The following is a 27,112-nucleotide window of genomic DNA, read 5'->3' on the forward strand; positions in this document are numbered from 1 at the left end:
ACAAATTCTTACAATTTGAAGTCAACTTTCACTGTGTGCTCCAACAACTTGTTTTTAGGTAAATTTACAAAACCTCATCTGACAGATATAATTAGCGCCCCTTTTTGCTAAGACATTTAAACAATGCCCATCGCTGAACAAGGACATACAAGTGTACCTTCTCTTTTATATGCATGTGTGAATAAACCCCAAAGTATTAAGAAAATACCAAACCCATAAAGTCTGAAAAATGGAAACATCTGGTTTCTTCTGGCACATTTCTAATATACAACTATGTACAGACTGCTACGGCCTTAGAGGTGGAGAGGGAACACACACAAGCACTATTACTATAAAACTGTAAACAACTGCAGGGTTTTGTTTTGTTTTTTTAAATCTAACCTTTCCACCCCTTGTTACGGACAGTTTAAGTTCAGATGAACAGTTTAAGGTTCTATTAGCTGTAGTGTCAATCAGGATCAAGGCTGTATGAGACAAATTTTCAGCGTGCCAATATCACAAAGCTGGGACCACCTCTTCTCAAAACAGACCATAAAGAGCTGCAGTTTTTACAGTTTTATGTGTCAATTAGCAAATTCACAAGCCACCTAGGTAAACACTGCTAGAAAGCAAAATAGCATTAAAGGTTTTATGTAACCACCTATTTTCATATCAAAATTGAATGTGTGAGAGCAACATTAGTTTAACTCACTGAATGCAAGATTAGGTTGAGGCATATGCAAGAACTATTGCGATGTTTTTAAAGACAGCATCAATGTTTTCATTGTAACATCTTTAAATATTGCTGAACACAAGACTCTCCCTGAGGTGTAAACATCAAATAACTTGAACAGCTTTACACATCAGCCCCATTAAACAGTTTATTACAACACTACATCTACTGTAATCAGTGGTGCTGTGTACAGACATTATCATATGAACAGTTTAACATGAACAAACTACTAAAAAAACAAGCATTTACTTGACTTTTTCCAATTGCTTGCACATTATAATTGCCAAATGTATATAACCAGTAATAAAGTTGCAAAAGCTATAAGGTTTAAATCACACAGGTTTCCCTCAAATAAAACAGTTAAGCAACATAAAAAAAGTAAAAGAGCTACTGGTTACCATGTATGCAGATTTGCTTTATTCAGATCTATTCCTGTTCATTTTATCCATGAATCCTTACAGGCTCAGTTCAATCACATGAAGCAAACTGCTGGACAAGCATCTTTCCTTGAAGAATGTATCTTGTCTTGCACGCTGTTCCTCTTCCTTCAGCTGTAATGTGTCAAAATTTGTGATGTAGATTTTGCTAGTCCCCATAATACACAGAAAATTGTTGGCTTATCTATACATACACAAGTCGTGCATCTACTTCACCATAATGTAAACTAACACAAAATACTCAGAAGCAGTAGCTACTCAGTTGTGCATGAAACTGTTTTCTAATACAATAGTTAAAAATAAAACTAATGTTGTTGTACAACAAAGTTGAAAGAATATATATTTCACAGTTGAATGATAAAGGAAGAAATAGCTACTGTTCTATGACTGATGAAAACATTTATATAGAATGTTTCCTAAAGTATGCATTCTGCAAGAGTAAACGAACAAGCACGTAAGGTAATTTTGCCACAACTAGATTTTTACATTTTTACCTGCCCACTTACAGAAATTTTAAGCTGGTTTGACATTTAAGTAATGCACTGATTGAATAATGAAGTGGATGGCTCACAGGTCAGTAACATTTAGAAGTACAAAGAATCCAACACCAGTACTTCAAAATTTTCAGACTAGGGGCAAGCAGGATGGGCTTCACATCTAAAAATACACGCTTGCAGCTTAATCACAAGAACCCACTTTTCAAACAATACAATATAGATTTACAGGTTTCCTCATCTATTTGCCCTACAAAAAACCCCAAGCCCTACTTCCTACTCTCATCTAATTTGACAAATAAAGGAACCACACCATTCAGAGTTAATTACTGTAAAAGTTCACAAAATACTTGGGATGGTATAATTCCATACACTGGATTTCAGTTGAATTCCATTACAAAACAATTAGCTATCTTAATTTCATTAGTAATTCACAATTTCAACATTCAATAATTTCAAAATAGTTTAAATGAAATTGTTCAGAAAACCAACACATTAAATTGTTCATTTGAAAACCAAGACATTTAGAGGAGCAATTTCATGAACGTGCACCAGTACACAGCTGTCAAATGTTCTTCTACCAGTAATTTCAAAGCAGTTAGAAAAATACTCAATTTTTTGCATGAACAATTGATACGTTTCTTCTTCCTTTCCTCAAAGTGACTGTTAATAACAACCGTAAAAAAAACATACAACCAAGTAGGCACTATACACTACAGTATGCACATAAACTGATCCAAATCCAAAGCAGTGACTGTTATTTCTTTTCTTATTCACAGACTTTGTTCCCAAGTCATGAATGTATCAACCAGTAACTACTTTTGGGGAAGTTTCTTCCCCAGAGACCAGAATTTCCATAGGTGTTATGTACTTTAAAAATTAATCAGTAGCAAAATGACAAAGTACCGCCTCCATGAAGAGATGTGTTTAAAGTTGCGAGCTAAGTTAGCACAGACAGGGGAGAATCTGTTTTTTAGCGGAGAAAGTAAGCACATGACAGCTGTGAGACTGCGTGTCAGAATTTGCTGCTCTCATCATACAATTGCTGTGGCAAGAATTATGGATCTTTATCACTTCTATGGCAACAGTTAACAGATCCAAGGCACCATATATATGAGTTATAATACTAGTATAAGAAAGCTTCAGTTCCTGGGAATAATTTGCTAGATTTCTAAGTGTACTTATAGAACTACAGGAACTTTAAAGAATGCATTATAAACTGGACTTAGGATTAATACTTTTCATTATAGGGCTCTTGAGATAGTCAGCACCACACTGAACCTTCATTTTAAAGAGCATAGCCAACTAAAATCTGAAGTGGTGTACATGTTGGTTCCAAGTACTCTACCACTACACTTTGGCAAAACTGGAAACCTTTGTGGTTCCAAAAGGGAGAAATAAAACTGTATGGATTATACCGCCATGCTCAGCCCCTTTCAGTATTCTACAAGCACGTAGAATATTGAAAAAATAACTTTAAAAAAAATTAACTCTCTCTCATCAGTACTCCTTGGCAATGCTATTTTCCATCTGCCTCAAGCTCGTAGAAGCTATCTGTCCCAAGCATGTGTTAGGTTTGTACAATTTAACACCGCACAGCAATCAGTTTCTCAGCATTTCTACCAATAAAACCCGGGTTTCAGACTTATTTGTTAAATAGTTACTTTGTGGTTTAGAAGTTAGGGGTTTATGTCAGAACATTTCACAAATTAAATTTCAGAACTTCAGTGATCAAACATTTTTGTATTTGTGCAAGATGCAACTTGAGCATTTTTTTTTCCACAAAGGCACTCTTACAACAAAACCCAATAGATTTCTTAGATATGTAAAGCATCTTGCAGTAGCAACTCTTAATTTTTTCCCTTTAATTCCAATTATCCAAATATGCATATAAAAGCTTTAAACAGCTTTTAGAAGTGTGAAAATTCTACAGTAGAGTTATATGTGCATACACCCGTCAAGTTTTGTAATAGCAGTGATTTCTGATATTTTCAGAGATTGAATGTCAATCTCCCAACATGTTCACATTTCAGAAAAATGCATGATATACATTTGTCATTATATCCTAATAGCTCCTCAGAATGACTTCACGTAATCCTCCTTTATTATACTCTATACATGAAGAAAAAAAAAAAGAAATACACAAAGCAAAAATCCCACAGAAACTATCAGCTTGAAAGACAAAATTTGTTTTAACTTAACCTACACTCCAGAACATCACAAACCTTCAAATACCGTGGTGCTTCAGCTTAACACAGTGAGAAAGAAGGAATTTCGAGCTTCACTGTGTATTTGTCTTTCTGTGAGTAAGCTGAGATACGAACGTGATTCTGTTCATCATAGATGTACAGACAGACTATTTTACCATCACTAGTACCTTCTTCCATTTGTTGCATTTTTCCCCCCTATTATTAGTGTACTTACCTGGTATCTTTGTTCAATCTTGGTGTATTATTTAAGATCAACACCAGAACAATTTCCTGATTGTATAATTTTACATGGGAAGAAAAAGAATGCTCCCAAACTACTTTCCTTCATCGAATGTCTTTCTCCTACTGTCCCAGCCCGTCTATTCACCAAAAATAACTGATGAACAGAGAGGTGCGTTCAGAAAATTCAACCTTTGGTTTACAAATTTAAAAGATGTGAATTATTGGCAAGTATCTTTCACATCAAGACAGGAGGAAGACATAAAAAGGTAGATCAGGCTGCCACAGGAAAACATAAAAATGAAGATCTCTTATGGCTCTCTCTCGCTCTCTTTTTGTGTAAGAAAAAAATCATCTTAGTTCTCAAACCACAATGAGCAAAAGAAAAAGCTGATTGTTCATTCTTTGGAGAACACCATATCAAACCAACATTTTCACTTGCAAGTATTTTATGTTTCAAATGCTATAAAGCCTTAAAGTTTCTTAGGGAACTATCACACAGCTCAAATTTGTCAAAACTACTGATTTCACAAACAAAAGAAAAAAGCACAGGATGTGGGGAACACAAAAATATAAACGTGTCTAAAGACACTCAGAAGACAACAAAATTACAGAAACACATTCATGGAAAAAATTAATAAATTATGGAGTTATGCATTTGAAAATAAACAATAGCATAAGATTTTCAGTTTGTTTTTAAAATTGTCTTATCACCCTCAAGAAAATGAGAGATATCACTGAACATTAAGAAACAAACTATATGTTTCTGTTAAACACCAAAGTAGCCATAAAATAGACTTTAAGAAGCACATAAAACAGTGGCACTGCTTGCCTCTTTCACTCTGTGGTGGACTTCAAATACTGAATCAGACACACAAAGCACTGTTTCTCTGGTGAATGCTAGATGCAGTAGAATAGTGCCAGCCCCACATATGTGCTTCCTCAAAAATACACATTTAAAAAAAGAAAAAAAGATAATCAGGTCAATAACGTTCATAATAGCTTAATACTAAGATGATGTGAAATAATCCCAGATAGGTACACATACCCACATCATGAACAGCGCTACCACATAATTCACTTTAAATTCTGTTCTTAACTAGAAGCTTATTAAAATAACTCACAAAAATAGACATTTTCCTATTGATTTACAAGGTTTCTTAAAAGGCTAATTTCATTCTTCACTTAAGTGGTTGCTAATGTACTGTGACAAGACATTTTCTACTTATACAAGCAAAAATATAATGAATATTACTTACAACTATCAGCACCATTTCCCCTCCTACTGACACCAAAAATATTACAACCATGTTAGTTCTTAGATCACTCCAAAGCTAAAACTATTTCAGAGCGAGCTGAGCGCAGTTTTTGAAGAAGCATATGAGCCTCGGACTAAGTTATTTTTGCTTACAGTGGTTTGAGAGCAGAAAAAACAGAGAAAAAACATGAAATATGAAGTACAAAGTCTACATACATATCAACTGTTACAACGTTGTGGTTTTGCCTTTCAATTCAGTCCAAATCCAGTTTAAATAGGAAATAGTCAATCAATCCAATAACAAAAACATAAAATGAAAAATTTAACATTCAGCAGTTATAGAAATTCAGACAGATTAAGATTGGGACAACGCATCAGCTGGAAATACATCACTGAGCATCAGTTAAACTAAAAAAAAAATCTGTCTAAAAAAATGTCAGGACTCATGCTTATGAAGTTGCATTACTATTCTGTTTGTACACATTAATTTTGCTGTTAATGCTTCTAAATACCATTCTATTGGATTCTTAGTTTTCTTGACGAATACAGGTTAGACATTTGTCTTAAATCCACTGTTCTCTTTTATATCTTTATATAGGCTTTCTTCAAGCAAAGGCAAGCTATTTCAAGGAAACGTTCAGTTTATAGTAATTCTATAGAATGCATTATCAATGTACATGAAGCCTTACTCAAGGCACAAGAATCTTCCAAGAATTTAGTTTTAAATCATGAAGTGTACAAACAGAAGTGTAAATACCTGCTATGGTACATCTAAACTTAACAGAATTTTAGTATTATAAACACATTTAGTAAGTTATTCCAATTTAACCCATGTCTATAAGTGTAATACAGTACAAATTGAGTTTCACTGTATACAAAAATGTTCACAATGGACCTTTAAAATCCTAAACTAGATGTGTAACACTTAAAATGTCAGTACAGTATGACAGTTATGACTATAGGTACACAATAAGGAGAAGTATAGGTGCCATTCATAGGGTGCAGGCACAGAGGCAACTTCATGTTATCTGGCAAAACACAGTAATATGGGGAATAACTCTTTTCAGCACTGCTGATATTTAATAAATGACTGAGACTGTTAAATCCGTTCATGAATATTAATCAATGTAAGGAACGAAACAAAAAGAATGTATGGCAACATACATCTTAGTGAAAATGAAACATACAAACCAGGAGATAACTGTATTTCTTGTGTGTGTGTGTGTATAAATATATAAAACCAAAACTACAATAAAGCCCTTCTTCATTAAGATAGTAGCAAGACAAAATGTTTACAACTTCAAAAAAATACCAAATGCTTTCATTTACATGCAGAATAATAATTCTGCCCTTTAAATCAAGTTCTTAGGACCTATTTTCTTCTTTACACACAGGAATCTCACCTACGCAACCCCTCTGAAAGAAAAGAGATGTCCCAGCACACAATAAAGTTGAATGGTGTTGCATATATAAATCCCACCTGAACTGAGACTGAAACCACAGTCTCATTTTAAAATTGTGCTTTGGAAATTATAAAATGCAACCTGACGCTATTTGAAATATTTTCTCGGAGTGACATAGTAGGGAATCTGTACTTGGCACAGAAAAACCTACACGCACAGTACTAAATACACAAAAATTAAAATAAAGCTAGATTAATAAGAGTATGCCAAGGGTAAAAAAAATATCTTAAATTCCAGGTTACTAACAATTTTTAGTATGGCTTGGTCATCTCCACCAGATGAAACACACTCTGGAAATGCATCCATCACCCAGCTCAATGGTTACCTCCTATTAATAACAACTATTTGCAAATATCACAAATACTCATTTATCACAAATGGTAAAAATCCAGTTCAACAAAAGACACTACATTTATCTGCATTTTTATGTTCTGGTATTTTATAATTAAGAACCACAGTTGGGTTTTTTTATGCAATTCCAGAAATATTTCTACCAATCCATTATTTATTTTTTTAAACAAAAAGTGGCATTAACAGATATATACTGCCAACTTTATTTCAGCTGCCATGTCTCACCTTCCTATTTAAGCCTTTGGATTCCCTTCTCTAGGTCGCTTACTGTGTGTGTGTCCCTTGCTAGCATATGAACCCAAGACAATATCCCACTTAATACTCAGCAGACTAGAGCATTTAATATCAGAATTTGTTCTCCCCCGAAGGAGTCAGTGACACAAAAGCCAGACTGGAAACTGACATTTAACCAATACAAAATTATGTTTTCACTGCAGAGTATACTACATTTTATATGATTTCTAAAAAGTTTTGCTCTTTTTAACTTCTGTAAATGAACTTCCATGAATAAACACCACATGCTGATCTGGAAACTAAATCTGAGGGTAAATGTAAGAAATGGAAGCTGGGTATACAGACGAGCCTGCAAGCTTCAATTTTAATGTAGATGTAGTGGGAAGTTCTTCTAAAAAGGGAAAAGACCACTGCAGAGAAACTAACAGATAGGGTTTTTTCCAATTGTCAAATGTAAGCAATCACGGGTAGCTTGAACTCTCAACGCTCAAAATGGTACATTATATAATGCGATGAACATTTCTATGTATTTTAAAGCTCTTAGCAGTACACTGGGAAAGGCATTATTTAGCATGCTACTCTGTAGCTATCTAGACATTTGATGCATGCAAGACTGCAGATACATGAAACAAAAGAACACGTTAGTCTCATAAGCAACCAGAAAAAAACCCAATCCTTGTGTCATGTATTTGTTTACTAGTCTTCAGAAAATGACTTTACTATCGGAGGTTGGGGAGGGACCGAAAGGTGAGGGTGGTGGGGAACAACTGATCATAAATCTTACTGAAGATGTAACACTGAATCAAGCTAGAAGGCAGAAAATACTGACAGGTCACATTTCATAAAAAAAAAGAGCAAAGTCTGGCTGTATTTCCTAAATTTGAGTAGAACTTGCTGAGAAAAAAGAACAAAACCCAACACCCACCCACCCAAATGGTACCGTCATACTTATAGTTGTGCAAGGACAGCAACTGTATGTACATGTGTTCCCTAAATTGAAATAATGCATGACATGACATATGAAGGGCTAAATGCTGCTGCCCTTATACAAACAGATTTTAAAATACAAAATTAGACTTTAATACACAAATAAGAAATACAACCATAAATTTAATATAATATTCTTCTAAGATTACAAAACCAGCAGACTTACCAGTCTGTCTTCCTGCTTTTTTAAGAATTGGTTTAATCACATTTCATAAAAACTGCAAATATTAATACCACCTAACATGAAAAAGGTGGCATGCAAACTGCAGAAAATAATGACACACTTCCTCCCAAGACCAGTTACCTGTCGTTACTTACCTACGTTCATGTCAGATGCTGCAAGAAGAAAGTAATTCAGTACATACTGAAGGCCCATTTAAGTGCAGGCATTAATGGTGTAAATAATCCAAACCTAGAGTAGTTACTTTTAGTAAGCCAGTAACAGTAAAAGCTCAAAAACATGAAACAAATGCTCACCTTCTTTAACGATGACGATATTCTCTCTCTCTGTCTCGTTCTCTGTCGCGATCTCTGTCGCGATCACGATGCCTCTCTCTTTCACGGCTTCTTTCCCGGTAATAGTCATCATGACGATCTCTACTACGTGATTTGTGGCGCCTACTTTTTTCTCGTGACCTACTGTGGTCCCTCTCTCTGGATCGCTCACGTCTTCTAAAAGAAATTACTTCATTAAATTTTTCTTCAAAATGCAAACCACCTGCACACCAATTTTGTACTGTTTACGAGTATGAATTTACTCAAAAAAGGATATGAGGAAAATATACCAGGTATCTTTCACGTTATACACAAAACCATACCTGTGTCACAGTAAACAGATAAAAGGCAGTGGCTAAGAACTCAGTTAAGAGATTGTAAGGTGCATCCACTTTCTAATCTATCAAGGAAAAGTCAGAAAGTATGTGCTCAGAATGGAGGACGACATGGCTGAAATCAGCTGTGGGAATGCACCATACCTCAAACAATCACTGCAACATGGCTGCTAATCTGTGTACTGAAAGTATGTACCAAAACCAGCTGTCTTTGTGTTTTTAATATTCAAGGCCAGCTACACTACTACTGCTACAGTATCCAAATGAACTAGATGTTCAGTGTTTGTCCTAACACTGAAAGGGGCATTATTTAAGTTCTGAAAGAAATACCAATCTCATTTGTACTAGGTAGAAAAGTCCATGAATTTCAACATCTACCTACTCACAATTTTTAGACTGTGTAACAAAGAACAACAGGCAAAAATCATTCTGCCTAATTTCACCACCCCTACCCCCCGGCAACTCAAGTGTATTTCTACTGTGACAAGTGTGGAGAAAATTACTTTTAAACAAAGTGAAAACTGGCATCAAATATCCTAGATCTTCATTTTCAATAGCAAATTCTAACAAAAATTATGCACTGGACACCTAAAGTGATGAAGGGTAGCTCTATTTTGAAGTTTACATGCTGCAGGAGTACCATGTAGGAAGCGATACTAAACAAAATTAAGAGTTAAATTTAAGGGAGTCAGATCAATTGTGAAAAGGTGGTTAACTAAAAGGTAGCTAAGTCTGGGAAACCCTTGTTTGGTTTCTTTCACACATTTCTTGTAAAACCCAGCAAATAACTAAACTACTCGCATGACTTAGTTTCTTCTCTGTGAACTAGTCCTGTGCTTACACCTTCCCTTTCGCAGGTAAGGGCAGATGGAAGAGGAAAGTTTTACCTGGATCCAGAACCATAAGACTTGGACTCAATTCCATGAAGGCAGTCCTGAAGAGAGCTAATAAGTACTTTACAGCGATCATCCGCAGATACTTTGGACTGTTTAATTAAGGAAATTGCAGTTACCAAGGTCTCTATAGCACTTCCATAGTCCCCTGAAAATCACATAAGATCATGATCAGAAAATTATGCAACAAAGATTTTAATCTGTAATAGTATAACCACTTTGAGTACTTCTCTTCAACAGCCATCCAGATCATTTACTGTAGAACCAAACATTAAAATACTGTCCAGATCAGTACTCAGAAGGCATTCTCAAAAACTAACTGCAGCATAGTACAAAATCAGTCATGAATTCAGAAAAATCAGTACCTAAATTCAGCCTCCTTTTAGGAAAATGTGGCTTCACGGCTGCCAGTTTCCCAATAGGAAAAACCTATAAACTCTTATCAGTTGGGTAAAATAGCAAACACATTAATTAAGTTTTACTAACCAGCACTGGCATCTGATACAGCTCTTGAAATGGCACTGCTTGAGATCGCCCTATTTCTATTCATAATTTCTTCAAATTCTGCTTCACTTAGAGGTGTCCTTGCAGCATCCATTTCTCTGCAAGCAATAAAACTAGCATTTAAAAGGTTAAGAAATACTTCAGAAGATATCATTGCAGTTTTAATAATCCAAGTTTGCAACTTTAAGCAGTGACAAACAGAAAAGAAAGCAGGATCTGGGTTTGGTTTTGGTTTTTGTTAAGGACCATGTTACAGTATAAAATCCTGAAAGCTAAAAATAAAAAAAAAAAAAAGAAAAAAAAGAAAAAAGGTAAAAACCAATTAAGACATTGCTGTATAGACTTATTCTTGTTCATCCCATCTATTTTGAAGATTCAGCAGCACTTAATACTGTGCTTTACAAATATTTATAGTTTTTATAAAATCCTTGAAGGCATGTAAGTAGATATTATCCCAATTGAATGGATGTGGAAATACATGTACATAGGCAATGCAACTTTGAGCAAAATTAGAGATAATTTTTATAACAATACTGGAATTAGAACTATATGATCCTGTTTCCCAGAATTAACTAAGACCAGAATGCTGTAAGTTATGAAAAACAAATATAGTCTATCATCTTTAAAACACTCAATTTTCTGAATGATGACAGCTTTTTTTTTTTTTTTTTTTTTTTATTAAATTTCTGGTCAAGTTCAAGGTGCTCCAATTTGATCTCCAAACTGGTCACAGTAAGGAGGAAGCAATAAAGCAGAATCCTTGTGCTCAATACACTTTTTTACTGTATTAGCTACCTATATAGGGCTTCCAAAGTAACAGATGTTAACCTACACAAAAATTTTCCCAAAAGTTTTGCAGTGTCCTATTAGCCAGTCTCTGTATCATATAGAAAATTTGGAGAATTGTGTTAAGAGTCAAATGCTGAGACTGTTAAACTGGCCCACTGCTTGGTATTTCTAGAACAGTGTTAGTTCTTCTGGTAGAAAGAAAATGCAGAATAATAAGCAATGCTATCCTCTTAATTGCAAGAAGTGGAACAAGATCCTATAGCCAGTTTAGCATAAGAGGAAATGTCTAAAAATTCATACCTCCCTGAGTTTTGAGTATTATTTTTCGTGTGCCTCCCATAGAATGGAATATGTAATTTTTCTCTTATGGACATGTTATTTCCAGTGAAACGCCTATGATATATAATTAATGACAATTTAAATAGTTATGGATGATAGTTTTAACATTATTAACGAAAATAATGGACAGTAAGTTATACTGTCCTATTCCCACTCCTTCCCTCCCCAGACATTCTATAAACTGCAGACAACCTTGATTTTGTCTATCAAAAAACAACCAACACCTTATTGTTTTATTATATTTCAGGCAATTAAGCCAAATGCTCTAACTTTTACGGTTTCTGTATGAAAGCAGTATGTACAGATGCGTGGGGGTTTTTTTTAAACTTTGTGATAAAAGAAGAATCAAAGCAAAGTGTCTTTGTAGAAAACATTCTAATCAAGAGAAATGTCTCATGCTAGCAGCAAAATCACAACTGAAAAATCAAAATGTAACTATGTAAAAAGTGTTTTTTCTTACAATTTATCCCAAAATTTTCTGTGACAAATACAAATACGGTGAAAAAAACCAATCAAGAAACAGCAGCAAGACAGAGATGCTTGAAAGCAAAGATGAAAAAGATGTTTCAAACAAGATGTGAAAAACTTGACAGTCATAGAGACTCAAGAACTCTGTCCCAGATAGGATTAACCACAGGAAAAGCCACTGCTACAAACACTGCAAGACTGCACCAAATGAGCAGAAGCATTTTGACGGGAAAGGAAAATAAAAGTCTTGCAGTAAATTCACACCTGGCTTTTGAGACAAAGACTAACTTTGAGTTGAGTCATGAAGAAAAAAGGGACAAGCAGAGCTGCTAAAAGATGAAAATGGTTATGAGCTTGGTATGGCACTGTACCCAAAACATGCACATATTCAAAAAGGAGAACTCCAGAGCATTCTAAGACGACAGCCTGCAAAGCACGATGATAAAGGTGCAAGTCACAATTTCAAGTTAAGACAGAAACACAACCAGAAGCTGCTGCATAGAAGTGATATGTAAGTTTACATGTAGAACACATGGAATGATGACACTGCCAAATACAAACACTTCAAAGCTGAAAAGGGAAAGCGAGATTACTGATACTGCATTTCAGGATTTTCTTACTGCTGCAAATGTGTTTTTGAGAGATATTTCACTAAGTGAAAAAGGGCAAATGAGAAGACTGTTGGGATCCCTTTCAGCCCTATTTTTTATTATTTCTAATATTTGCATTAAAAGGGAAAATCAAATGCTTCCTACAACAGGAGTAAAATCTGCTACCAAGCACATTATACTAAAAGCACTCACCTTCCAGGTGGCCCATAGTCACCTCTGTCATATGGTGGAGGTCGGCCATATGGATCTGTTGGAGGCGGGCCACGGCTGTCTGAAGTAGGTATGCCACTATTGGCAGGTGGGGGGAAGAAAGCTGGATTCACATGTGGTGCAGGTGGTGGAGCACCTGGAGGTGGCCCAGGGAGATGTGGAGGAGGAGCAAGAGTCAGGGGTGGCCCAAGAGGGCCAGGTGGACGAGGGGGAAATGGACCCGGAGGTGGAGGTGGACCCTGCTGAGGTGGTGGTGGACCTGGTGGTGGCCCGTAGCCTGGAACTGGTGGTGGAGGGCCTGGAGGAAGAGGCCCAAGTGGAGGCTGACCAAAAGGTTGTCCTGGAAACAGAACTGGTGGTGGTGGACGGTCACCACGATTAGGAGGTCCAGCTAAAGGAGGTGGGAGGACCTGACCAGGAGGTGGAGGGCCTGGTGGGCCTGGTGGGCCAGGAGGACCTAAAGGTGGACGCGGGGGAGTTTGTCCAGCTAAAAAAAGAAAAAAAAGTTAATAAATATAAAGAAATAAAAGACTCAGCAATTATGATTCTTGCCTTTGTTGGTTTTGTTGTTTTTTTTTTTTTTTAAAAAAAAGAAACAAACAAAGAAAACCAACCAACCACCAACCAAAATAACCCTCACTGAACAACCTGCAACTTATGCAAGGCACGCATGGTCCCACTTTGGGTTCAGTACTTCAGAAAATTTAACAGTTACTTGACTATCAATATCCAAAGAGAACGACATTTACTTGAGAACTGACAACTTGTCCTCCCAATCACTTAATCGGCTACTATTCTTACCGTAACTCCCAAAAGCTTCCAAGAACTAGAAAACACCGCATCCTGCTTACACCTGCAGCTAGTCTTTCACATGGGGCACAAGATACCTTCTCCAATATAGTTTTTCCCATATTTTTGATATATATTGTAAGATAAATGCAGTATCCAAACCTGTTTTTTGGTCCTCATTAGTGTTTTTTCAATTCATCCATGGCCCTTTGACTGTTAGTAAACAATCTACTACTGGATGATATTTACTAAAAATACTTAAGCTGAAATAAGAACTTTACTGCAATGCAAGCCTGATTGTTAAACAGATATTTCTCCCATATCAATACCTGACTAAACATGAACACCTCCTCTTCGTATCTGTGGTATTCTAAGTGCCAACTAATTGACCTGTCAGTGGGCATGAATTTCTGATGATATGCAAAGTTGTAATGCAATAAGGAAAAGAGTTACTTTACACTCTGCAACACAGGTATTCTCATCCCCCACAGCAAATCAAAAAAGCTGAACTACACTGCACTGAAGACAAATCTACTTGCTAACATGATCTACCTTAATTTTTTCATATTCTAAAAATATGTACATTTACACATTATAAAGAAAGTATCAAAAATGTTATTATGTTGCTATCAAATTTAGGAAGTACAACTCCTTGTCTGAATATCAACAAAGAAATATTGTTGAATCCTACAATCCAGCTGTGAACACTGTGCTACAGTACATTACTGAATTGGCTTGATTTTTATAATTTCCCAAATAAGTACGCCGCATTAATACAAGAAAACACAAATGAAACTGAAACTCCATAAATTAATTATTTCACCTGGGAAAGGTGGTGGCGGCCCTCCTGGCCCTGCTGGCCCAGGGAATCTGTCTCCACCTGGAATGGCACCTGGAAAACGGCCTCGCCCTCTATTACTAGGTGGAAATGCTGCTCGTGAGCTTCCTCCTGGGGGACCAGCTTTACCTTCCCCGGACATCTGGCCAGATTGTGTGGCTGCAATGAAAAAGCAAAAGTGTAACTACATAAGTCAAAATAGGTTAAAGCTTTTCAACACGTGCTCTAAGATTTTATGCAGTGCTAAAGCATGACCTTACAAGCACCTGTTTCTAGGTACCGAAACCAAAAGCATTTGGAGAAGAAAAAGTGCTTTGCTAAAATATAGCACTGTTCCAGTATGCCCCATACTAATGGAATAGCATCTGGGGAGACTATCAGTCCTTCCCTTAATGCAGCCCAAAGCCACAAACTATTGGGACTGGGAATAAGACAAGGTGCTGGAGGAAAGCACAACACAGAAATCTCTCTTCCCCATTCTGTCATAAGCGCAGCCCTTCCAGACATCAGAATTTGGTCCAGTTTGTCTACAAGTGTTAAATTTCTAAATGCTCCTGTGCTTTTTTTTAAATTGCATCCATAAGAGATTGAGAAAGCTTCTCCAACTGTATGACAAGAGTTTCACAAAGCTGCAACCTTCTTTCAGTGAGTGCTATTTCTTGCCAAAACAGCACCTCTTCAGCATATTAAGTGGTCTTCTTAATTTTTATTTAAGGGAATCATCTTTAAACAAAGATGCAATTTCATTCACCTGGACTGTAAGTGTTCTGTAGGTATTTTAAACTGTGTAGAAATTATCAGATGCTAAGAAAAAAACTGCCACGCTACTTCTGGAATAAACTTATGTTTTTTCAAGATAGCACATAGGAAAGGCTTACTTTTTCTTGACTGCATTTCAAACTGACTCAGAAATTGTTTATTACATGGAGTTACAACAGGATTTTGTCCATGCAGTTCTCTTTTAGGCAACAAATCCATCAACTTTTTAGAGGATGCTTCCGATCCCACACCCACAAGGGCAAACCTGAAAGGAAGAAAAAAAAAAAAACCCAGTTACACCACGGTGTTTCCATTTCCTGGATATCCTGATGCCTCATGAAAAAGGCTACACGCAGTAACCAAGAGAATACCTGAAAACTAGATACAGAAACCATCTCACAGGTCTTAGCCCAGTTCTCAGAACTGATAAAACAACTCCTTCTAGGACACACAAGAACCACCAAACGTGCAAGTACAAGATGCATCAAAATATATCACAAAGGCAGCCTTCTGGTAGAGTATCAATATGCATGTATGAATTCATACAACCAAGTTATTATAAGCGTTCACTGTATTCTGATTACTACTAAGGAGACAGGCACATTCATGCAAGGAAGATTAGGTTGCCAGTGAAAAAAGGGCTCAAGTGCTCACTTTCAACAGTCAATGAAAAATAAAGATGTAAAGAAAGACTTAATCATGGAGATTGGGGAAACAGCATTTACACTATGAGGAACAACAGGTATCACTACCACTACCTGAATGAAACCTAGGAACAGACTTACTGAAGATGGCCAACAAAATTTAACTCACAAAATGAGACACACGATACTGTCCTAAAAATTTATGCCTGAAATTTAAATCATTAGTATGAAATGATATACCAAACCATTGTTAGATACCAATAAAGAAAGATTATCAGTTCACATACTGACAGTTATGAAAATTAAGAACTCTTTCCCCACTTCCACCCTTCTAAAATTCAGTCCATTTACAGAAAAAACAAATTACAAGTTCTTACCCTTTAGACTGGCCATTAGCACGATTTTCAAAAAATTTTATCTCCAAAATATCATTTACCCCCAGTGAATGAACTGCTTCGGTTAAGTCTTCATCTGTTGTCCACTGAAAAATATTTTTAATATTCAACTATGAAAGTTTATCTAAAACACCAGGAAAAGGGCAACTACATCTTCCCTGGATTTTCTGTGTGTGAGAAACTGGTCAAGAGGAATACTATACACATGCTGTCAATTTCTGACTTTTGGAAAGCCGTCATTTATATTTCACAATTCTCAGAAAATTCATTTTAAGAATATACATACTTCCCCATATGCTACGTTGCATCAACCTCTCCACACAGTATACCAATTACTGTATGCCAAAAAAATTTATATTTGAGTAACTTTTGTCCTTTCAGAGTACAAGGCTTAAACTGGACCACTTCAGTAACTGTTATTTTCCACACCCAATCCATTTTTTCTCCCGCTGATTCTGTTATTTCCACACAAAAGTTAATTTTAAACACCATATTAACCAGGTGCTCTTTATGAGAGCTTTGACCAGTGAGTTTAGTGAACTACATTATTTGCACAAAACCAGCAGGATTTACAGCCAAAAGAAGGGAAACTAGTACAGAAACTATGGTTAGAAACTACTGCTTCCACTTAACAACCTACTTGCTGTAACTTCCTATTAATTACTATGTAATGTTCAACAATTTCACTCATACCCAAAGATATACAAATACACTAATACTTATGGTTTTCTTCGTACATCTGTAACTCCATCACTTCTTTACATTTCATATGGGAAGTGCAAAGCAGGCTTTCAAGATTCTGAACTACTCATCTGATCTCCCTCAAATCAAGGCTTCTTTCAAAAATTCAACAAATTACTTTCCTGAGAGCTAAATGCAAAGAAACAAACACAACAGCAATGCTAAAGTAGATAAATGCACTTTTTGTGGATAACTTCATTTGTGAAGCCAAATAATGAGTAATTGCCAAACACTGGCCTACCTGCTTTAGAAGTTGTAGCATTTGACTTGGATGAGTTCAACTGATCATGTGCATTTTACTAATTCCATTCATATATTTTAGAATGGTACAACTGTTATGTCAACAGCTCCTTTACTTACCTATCAGCTCCTGAAATTATGATACCATAATAATTGAAAAAAACCCACCTAAGCACCCATAAAACATTCTTTTTCAAGTTTTGCACTGGTAAAAAATTAATCAGAAGGGAAAAAACCTTCAATGAGAATTCTGCATGTGTGGACCTGGAAGATCTGGATTTCAGGTAAACAGATAAAAATTCCAGTTAATTCAGCTACTGACTAGCTCTTGCACTTTGTTTGCTTAACTGCAACTGATTTTTAAATGCTTTAATGCTAACAAATGTACTTGTCTTAAGGGCAACTGCAGTTCAGTGAGTTATCCCAAACCTGTTACTCCTAGGACTACAGAAATAAGCCTCAAGGCAAATACCTGACAACAGTCACTGCCCTGCAAGAAGGGAATTGGAAAAAAGCCCTGGAGAAACGTGCAAATTAATTTCAAGAAAATACCAGAGAAGCTTCCAGTTCCTTTTTAAACTAAAAACTTCAGCAACAGTTTACTAAAAGATGGGTTAATTCAGTAGCCTTAAGGTATGTGCAGGCATAAGGCGTTTCATAGTTTAAGCTGGTTCTCTTTCTTTCATTTCTCTGAAAACCTTAAGACAACAGTAGCACAAATATGCCTTCCCAACACTTAAAGGAAACTTTGAAGTTTGTATTTACTGAAGATTTCCTCCATTTTTTCTGACATCAAGACAACTCCAGACAAGCTCAGTAAATTTCAGATTTAAAAAAAAAAAAGCCACCACACCTGCTTTGCTATACTCAGTATTTCATATAAAAAAATTTAAAGTAAAAAATATTTACAAATAATTATGTTTATAATTTTAAAATTCCTGGCCACCTGAATAGTAAAAAGATACTCACCCAAGTAAGATTTCCAATGTACAAGGCAATTCTCTTTCCAGTATATGTATAGACAACATTTGGTGCAGCTCCTTTACCTACATCATCCCCAACAGATGGTGGGAGAGAATCCATGTAATCACGATCTTCCGGGGCATCTCCATTATTTGCAGATGGAGAAATTACATCATCATATAAATCAATCTGATCATGCCCACCATATTCAGCTTCCTAAAACAAAAGAGACACCTTGATAATATCTAACATTAAACATTCTTAAAACTTACTTGAAACAAAATGCTGAGGTAACTGCCACATTCCACAGAGATAGTAAGTTTGATCCAACACCTACACAACATCCCTGCTGAAAAACTAAGCCCCGGTTTCATCCACAGTAAAGTATACAAAATCCTTATGACTTCCATTATATTCTAAACTGATGGGGAGCAGGGGAAAATCAACAAAAAATACTTCTGGCCACTATTTTCCACTACATTACTTCTGCCCTTGTAATATAAACAGAAATTCAAAAACCCACAAGCCCTACTCCCAGAATTACAGACATTAGCAAGCATGTGCAACATGCAAAATGAAAGACTTAACATCCACTCTCAAGCAAATCTTTTTTCCATCAAAACATTTGGTAGAGTGAAGAGACCACGCTTCTAGAGGAGCCTTACTGACAAGGCACAACATTCTACCTTTCAGATTTTTACCACATTCCTAACTTGATTTTTATCTCCTCATTCACAGAAGGGCAGACAGGGACAGAATTCTGTTTCATTAAATTTAGTAAACAGAAACCTTTGGGTTTATTAAACATTTATTTACTCATGGGCTAGAGAGGGACTATTCGATAACATCACAGCTGCTTCTGGAACATGTTGGTTCAGAAATGCATCGTGGGGTTTTGGAGTGAATCACTCCCTGCTCCTCTGGGACGGTACAGGTTACAGCACAGTGCTGGCCAAGTGAACTAGATTCCTTTCAGATGGCACGGAAATGAGAGTTCCTTTCCAGCTCTGCTTCATGTGCTCAACAACTGCATCCTACCTGCTAAATAGGAACAGACAGGTCAAGATCAATCAGCGGTCCTTCAGACAGATCTGAATCATAAGTGTTGTAGGAATACTTGGTCCAAAAGGCCAGACTAAATTTAGTCTGAAGTAGACCATGCAAACAGGGCGTTAGGTAGACAGAGGGGCCTGAGCACTGACTGCCTCAATCTGCTGGTGTGCTTCTACCAAGCCACATTACTTTTTATTGTAGACTGCTGTACTGTCATCACTGAAGACAGACAACTAAGAGAAGGGTAAAACACATGGACTGTAAATGACAATCTCTTTCACCAAAACATGCAATAACGTGTTTTACAACACAACGTAACCTTAATCAGCAGCATCACTTAAATCCAAGTATGAATGCAACTAGGCATTGCATATTTGCATTAAGGAACTACTTTAAAAACAAAGACTTCTTTTGATACTTGCCATTTTTCACCTTATATACTGTCACATCATATTCAATGGCGATCAATTCCGCATTGGGATGCTGCTATCCTTTTCTACTATCCTAACAATCACTTATGATAGAACAGCCCAATCTGCGTGAGAGAGAGGAACCACTTAAATGTCTACTGACGGGAAGGCTGCAACTTCTCAGTGAACAACAGTGATCTGACAAAGATTAGGAGAGCCTAGCCACATTTAATGCTAACCTTCAGCTTTTATGTTTACTTTCACAGGTTGCTTTGCAACATGCAAAAGCTAGACTCCAAAAGCCTGGACTCTTTGACCATGGTCCAGAACAAAAAACACCTCACCAGGTTTTGTTATCAGAGATATTTCAACATCTGCTGTCTTACAAATTTCTATCCAGAAACCCACACAAGCATCCTAGATGGATTCGTTCAAGGTACCAGATACAGCCACTACATAATCAAGTTGGATTCCACAAAAAAAACAGGCTGCAAAGCTAGCAATCTTGGTTGAAATTTCAGTATATCCACCACAACCATCAACAGATGATCAGCTGTCTTGAAAATACGAAAACATTATCAACTGCTACTCATACAGAAAGAGTATCACCAAAATAAAAAAAATAAAAATGCCCTAAATACAATAAAAAAAACGAGAGAAGCTAAGTTTTGGCATTGTCAATCAAGTAAATGTGATCTACTACTGAATCAAGTAGTGTGTAAAGTGCATTGTCTCAATACACTCTAAACTTCAACAGAAAAATTCTCTCTTTTAAGGTAAGTCTATCATCATTAAATTAAGTAAGGGTTTCGTATTTTCACCTAGTCTGGCCAGTTCTCTGTCTCTGTTTGATTCCTCCTATCACTGTAGCTAATGAAAGTAGGTTCAAAGAACTGCCTGGAACAGGTCTAAACGTGACATCTTACAGCAAGATTAAGGCTGATGTCACAAGACAATTAAGGAAAACATGTAGCAATTCTAGTCATCTGTGTGTATGGATGATGACTTCAGGGAAGTCATCCAAACAGGCAGCCACCAGTGTTACAGCAGATGTACACTAACCTATCTCTCTGAGAAGGCTGAGGTCAGCATTGTCAAAATACCAGAGTAGGCAGCCACCCACAGCTCTGCTGCATTTCCTTAGTGGCCAGAAACTCCTCTGAAACAGATCAAATTTTTATCATATAGGCTTTCAGGTCACCATCAAAGGAGAGAATTATTAGGGCAGCACAGTCTGCACGTAATTGGGTGGCGGGCCCCAAAGTGCCTGATAGCATCAATGCCTTAATTTCAATCAATAGACACAACAGAAAAACTTGATCACCACAGTCACTTCCTGCATTGTGCTGGTTTTGCAGCCAGCATGAGTTTTATTCAGTCACCAGTCTGTCAACAAGGTGTATGGTTAGATAATTAAGAACTGAGTCAGCAAATGCAAGCATAGATGGAAAAGAGGTGTCTCGATGGCTATTGCACAAGATCCAACAACCCTTTCTCCTACATACATTTACCATGGAAGTTTACCTAAACACCTCCTCCTTTCCTAGATGCAGGAGAGTAAGAAAAAGAATACAGAAGTGTTATTTCTTTAGTCATAGCTATTTCAAAAAACGCTCTGCCTGTAACAGGAACTGGTTTTGACCTCTTCCGACTTCCTTACTTAAGGGGCCCCTTTCAACAGACCAACAGACCATCAAGCATGAAGAGAAAGTATTTCTGCTCAATTATAGTAATTCACAGTCTTACAGATAAACATGGTAAGAAACAAAGTTAGCATCTGGCCCCCTCTACAACCAAATCAGGGTAGCAATGCATTTCCATATCCCATGTTCTAACTAAACCAGTCTGAAATACTAGATCATTTGGAAAATCAGGACTGAAATTCCACATTCTGTGTTAAGTGGGACTGGGTGAATAAAAAGGGTACTGAAAAGATACGCTCTCCAAGATTCATACCAGACTAGTTGTAACACTTCCAGTTACTCAGTCCTTCCTCAATATTCTGTGTTTTAACTACTGTTTGCAGCATTTTGCAACTCCAAATATGAAAGCCATAAACACATGGGACATCACAGTCATGTCCAGAAGGGACAAATTAGAAGTGTTATTTCTTTTTCTGAACTTAGCAGCTGTACTCCTCCGAGTTGTGGAGAACTGGTTGCTCCCTTTACAAATGCTGCTTTGGAAATGACTCCTTTTGTTTTTTTAAATAATTTTTTTTAAACTTACATATATCACAGACTTGCTTTTTCCACAAAACTCTGTTCAATTTAAGAGTTAAACACTAAATTACACCTCCGAAAAGACATTTAAAAAAATCAGTGACGTAAAAATTTTTTTAAGAAAATTCGTAATTGTTTCTGAAAAAAAATGTTAAATTAAGAAAAAGCAAATTATCCAGCTTCTCCCTTATCACTTTTTGCATTCAAGTTAGAATATTTGTGGTCAAAAACTCTAAATACACATTAGCATCCTAATTTTAAAAAGTTTGTAGGTCCTGAATAATAACAAGTTAGAAATATACAAAAATCCTTCTGATCTCAATTAGCCATCTGAACACACAAACTGGAACCTTAACAAAACAGGAGGCCTTTGATGTTTCAAAAATAGCACACTGCCTGTGGCAGAAACATCCACCATGGTAGACAAGTTTGTTAAGACCTAGAGGCCCAAACGCTCTGGGTTCTACAACTGGCACACTGCTAAAAATTTAAGCAATTTGATCCCTTGTCAAATAGATTCCCAAAAAAATCACAAGTAGGCAAAAGTATAAGTTTAATGTAAGTAGTAGCACTGTTTGCATTAGAACACAGCTAAGAGGCACCAGATGAGATTCTCGAGTTTTCTTTGTAGTTTGGTATTTGCAAACATATAAAGGTTATCTCTTCTGCAGGCCCCTTTCAGCAGACCAACACAACTGATGAAATACATCTACAATAAGGTATTGCACGTACATTTTATAATACATGCAGGTCTACCAGCTTATGTTTCTCATGACCAGTACAGTTCTGCCCTTCTGAGTAGTTTTTTTATACCACAATGTGTCCATCCCCTCCCATAAAGAGACAACTGTCTCCCTGATATAAAAGCTGTTTTCAATAACCTGTTTTCATGTAGCAATTAAATGCCAGCTTTTGTTATTTATTACACAAAAAAAAATATTTTCCTGTTACAGACAAGAAAAGAGTAACTAACACATTCCTAAGAATCTGTAGCCACAGAGGTTTCCAGATAATTAGTCTCTTAGCTGCTTACTCCATCTAAATCACTTTTATTACCCAGTTACAAAATACAAAGTCAAAACTCTTTCATTTCTAATTTGTTAGCATTTAAATATTAAACTAGAACACTACAGGCATGTTTAGACATATCTACAATGCAACTATGAAAGTATACTCATCACAGTATAAACAAAGCAAGCACTTTCTCCACAGCATTAAAATAAAGAGAACCTCAAGTTGTTTTGTATCCTCTGCTTGGTCAGAAAAATTTTTATATGTATACGTAAGTATAACAGCTTTTTACTTTTTAATTACGCACATGTGTGTAAGTGCAAAGAAAACTTGGGAAATGCAAAGCTGATCAGAGCATCAGAGAACCCAGTTTACTGGCCAACATTGCAGGCAACCTTGAGTCAGATCCAAGCTGGCCTCATGTACAGGCTCATTATCTCAGTTTCATGCACTGATACTGTAAGTTTTTGTGTACAAACACACACCCTAATATTTGCTAAAGTGCCCCTCATCTCACTGCAGTCTTCTGCCCTCAAGAGAATGCCACCAGCATCAGCCATTTGCACACAGATAATGCAGTTTTCATGTGCAGCACAGATCTCTCTTGAAGAGCAAGACGTGTAACGTGTACGGAGATTGTAAAAATAAAATATGCCATGCAATACCCATTTGTTACACATCACAAATAACATATGCAGAAAATTTATGACAGACTTGTCTCAAAATGAGACATTAAATACAAAAGACTGCTGGATGACAAAGTTAAGTTAGAAGAACAAACCAGAAAATGACTCAACCAAGTTCTCAAAAAGAAAAAAAGAGGGGGTGGGGGGGTGCACAAAAAAAAAAAAAAAAGGAAAGCCTAATTGAAAAAATAAAACCACAACTGGTGGAAGCCAAATTGAGTAAAGCTGTACGCCCAAGGACAAAGAACAGTTAGGATCAACAATAAGTTAATGGAAGAGTAAGAGGCCACACTGACATACTTTTATGAGCTCCAGATGGGATGCGAAAGATAGATTGTTGTAGTGAAAATGTGACTTCAAGTCAAGTTAGTCAGCTCATGGCAACCAACAATAAATACAACCCAAGACAGTTCTCAGTTGTCATCAATCTTGGCTTGTAAACCCATGGCACTGTAGTTTTTATTTCACCCTTATAACCTGCGGTTCATTTAGCACTAATCAAGCAGTACATCCCTCCCTGCCTCCTCCTGGAAAAAGGCATTAAAATAAATTCCAGAAGCATACAAGATAAGTACATCGAGGCCCAGAACAAGACAAAACAACCAAGGGAAGAGTTCATCCAGCCACAAGTCCTAAATGACCCATTTACTACAAATGCAGACAAAAGGTTTGTCCCAGCTTGGGTATAAATACAGTTAATACTGTACCCAGAAGGACAAAGTTACTCAGTGTACTTTTCAGACCCTGCTACTGGCAAAACTAGTAGACAGGGTTCCTACAGTGAAATATTGGTAAGTCAAATTAACATAGCACAACACAATCAAAAACCAATAGCTTATTGTTTTACACATACAGCAACTTTCCTTACAAATATGGTGTTCCATAAAATGTCCACTACATAAACAAATTAACACAAATCACTTTCTCCCTACAGCATTTTCTAAACTGCCATCTTCAACCATACACAGATATGCAGAAACATGTCCCATCTTATCAATTTAAGCTGTCAGCTTCAAATCAGAAACAGTAATTCATGAATGGGAGCCTCTAGAGGACCCATCACAATGATGTCAGAATTACAGGTAATAATACTGTAGACAGTAACAACCATAATTGACAGAAGGAAATGGGAAAGTGCAGAGGTGTCAAATGTCCCAGTAAAACTTTCTATTTTACAATAATATAGTTCAACTGAGCAGGTCTGAGACAACATGGAAGTCATTAAAATAAGCTTTGAAAACAACAAAACCGCAAAAATGAGGGGTGTAGGGCAGGCAAACTAACCAACCAACAAACTGAGGGAAAAGGGCCACTAGCCTCTTTCACTTTTCTGCTCTGTATTTTGCAAGATTCACAAACTGAAGAAGCAGAAACATAGTCCCAGCAGAACAACTGAGGTGAACACAGTAAAAAAGAGCAAAAAGGTCTCCCAACTGCTGTAATAAGCTAAACAAAATTATTACAAGACTCTCTTCACCTATACCATCACCCTTCCTTGCACCGTGGCTGTAGGAAATACCAGCATTAACCACAACTTGCATAAACCAGGACCGTGTGAGTGAAGCTGATAATCCCTGTTACTTTTGTTCTGGCAGTATCTGTCCACTATTATGTAAAGCACAGAGCTATTCTACTCTGAGGTCTTCTGCACGCAGAAATGTACACAAACACTAGTTGATTCAAATTAGTTTTTTTCTGAAAAAAACTGATCTGCTACCAGTGTTTTACCTGCAACTAATTAAAACAAAACCAAGTTACTAAAGAAAATTTACGAGATGTACTGTTACACTAAACGGTATCTGTCCTAGGGCTCACCCCCATTTAAATTGAAATAATGGGTCTTCAACTGGAAAGGAGAAACCTTCACATGTAGATAAACTAAGAGCAAGTCAGTCCTCTCCATCATCTGCTCTCTGGTACAGCATTCTTTTATAGCATACTTTTATGAGATTACTAGTCTTCTGAATTATTTCATTAAGTATCTAAAGAATGAGAAGTTTCCCGAGATAGTAAATTGCTATCCGAATTAAATGTGACTTCCACAACCCATTACCTATTTCCCAGTTCTCTGTAAGGCAGGCTGGCACACAGTGGGGCATCACTTAGTAAGCCCTGTAAATGTGTGAAAGTGCAGTTGTTCTCGGTTATTTATGTTCTAGGGCAGGAACAATGCAATCTGGAGTAACACAACCTGGAGAAGCTCAGGAGTAACAAACACGCCAGACGGCACACAAAACTGATACGAACGTCAGGCTTCAGTTGGAAAGTAGGCACACGGCTTTTGGGGAAAGATTGAAGAGTTAAAAAAAGAACTAGAAAAGGGGACTACTTGTAATCCTGGGAAATTTTATTTCATCCACACTTCCTCACCAAAATACGAGCTCGTCCTCTAAAGCAGACTTGCGCCACTTTTTTTAAGCACTGGAAGAGAATAACTTATAAGAAAAAAAAAAACCCATAAAAAAGGAAGATAGCTTCTCCAGTGCTGGAGAATAAAGCTGCACTAGCTCTCCCTCCCCCGCAACGAGCGGCCGAGAAACTACTACCGCTCGGCGGCTTTTTTATTCCTCTGCGAACAATGGCAGTACTTCCCCGCCGCCGGCGCCGGGAAGGAACCGCTCTCCCCGCCGCATGCGGGAGGGTCCCGTCCTCTGCGGCCTCCGCCGGGCCGGGAGCAGGATGCGGCGCCGCTCCTGCGCGAGCACTCGAGCGGGGCGGGAGAGCGGCAGGGAGGGAGCCAGGCGCTCGCCGCCGGCGCACCGCGGCCTCTCCCGCGCCCTGCCCGCCAGCAGCCTCCCCTCACAGGCGGCGGCCGGGCGGCGCGGCGCTCCTCGCCAGGCCGGGTCTCGACAGCTCCCGCGGGCCGGGCCGGGCCTGAAGCTCGGCCTGCCCCGGCTCCGTCCCCGCGCAGATCCGCACACTCGGCGGTGGCGGGAAAGCCAGGCGGCAGAGCCGGCCGAACAATGGCGGCGGCGCGGCCCAGCCGCCGCGCTGAGGGCCCTGCAGGCGGCGCGGCGGCGAAGGCGAGCGAGGGAAGGGGAAGGAGGGGAGGGGCCGCGCCGTGCCCGCCGGCCGCGCGTACCTGGTTGAATTCCTCGCCCACATCGGCGTAAATGTCGATGTGGTCCACGCCGTCCGCCATGATCCCGCCCGGCCGCGCCTCGGGCCGCCGCCAGCCGCGCCCGGCTCCCGAGCCGCCGCCGGGAGGGAGGGGGGGGAAAGCAGGGAGCGAGGGAGGCGGGCAGGGGGCGGGGCACGATGCGTCACTTCCGCGCGGGGAGGAGGGGCTTCCGGCAGCTGCAGAAGCGGCGGCTGCCCGCGAGGGGGCCCCTCCCCGAGGCGCCGCGCGCCC

General features: G+C 37.9%; 1 protein-coding gene across 4 annotated transcripts; it reads right to left on the reverse strand.

Annotated features, from left to right (window-relative positions):
• Window positions 1-846: 846 nt before the first annotated feature.
• On the reverse strand, window positions 847-26,999 carry CPSF6 (cleavage and polyadenylation specific factor 6). Of its 4 annotated transcripts, none has more exons than XM_056339276.1 (11): window positions 26,843-26,999; window positions 18,385-18,594; window positions 16,417-16,520; window positions 15,515-15,660; window positions 14,622-14,795; window positions 12,992-13,496; window positions 11,682-11,774; window positions 10,575-10,690; window positions 10,083-10,236; window positions 8,843-9,034; window positions 847-1,263 (listed from the first exon to the last, which is right to left on the reverse strand). In XM_056339276.1, the coding sequence occupies exons 1-10, from the start codon at window positions 26,900-26,902 to the stop codon at window positions 8,848-8,850; spliced, it is 1,749 nt and encodes a 582-aa protein (XP_056195251.1). In that variant the 5' UTR covers window positions 26,903-26,999; the 3' UTR covers window positions 847-1,263; window positions 8,843-8,847. The 4 variants fall into 4 exon arrangements, with proteins under 4 accessions (XP_056195251.1, XP_056195250.1, XP_056195254.1 ...); XM_056339275.1 differs by having other exon boundaries at window positions 8,843-9,037; XM_056339279.1 differs by lacking the exon at window positions 11,682-11,774.
• Between the last annotated feature and the right edge of the window lie 113 nt (window positions 27,000-27,112).

This window comes from Falco biarmicus, chromosome 5 (genome assembly GCF_023638135.1).
Source record: "Falco biarmicus isolate bFalBia1 chromosome 5, bFalBia1.pri, whole genome shotgun sequence".
In the NCBI taxonomy this organism is placed as follows: Eukaryota; Metazoa; Chordata; class Aves; order Falconiformes; family Falconidae; genus Falco; species Falco biarmicus.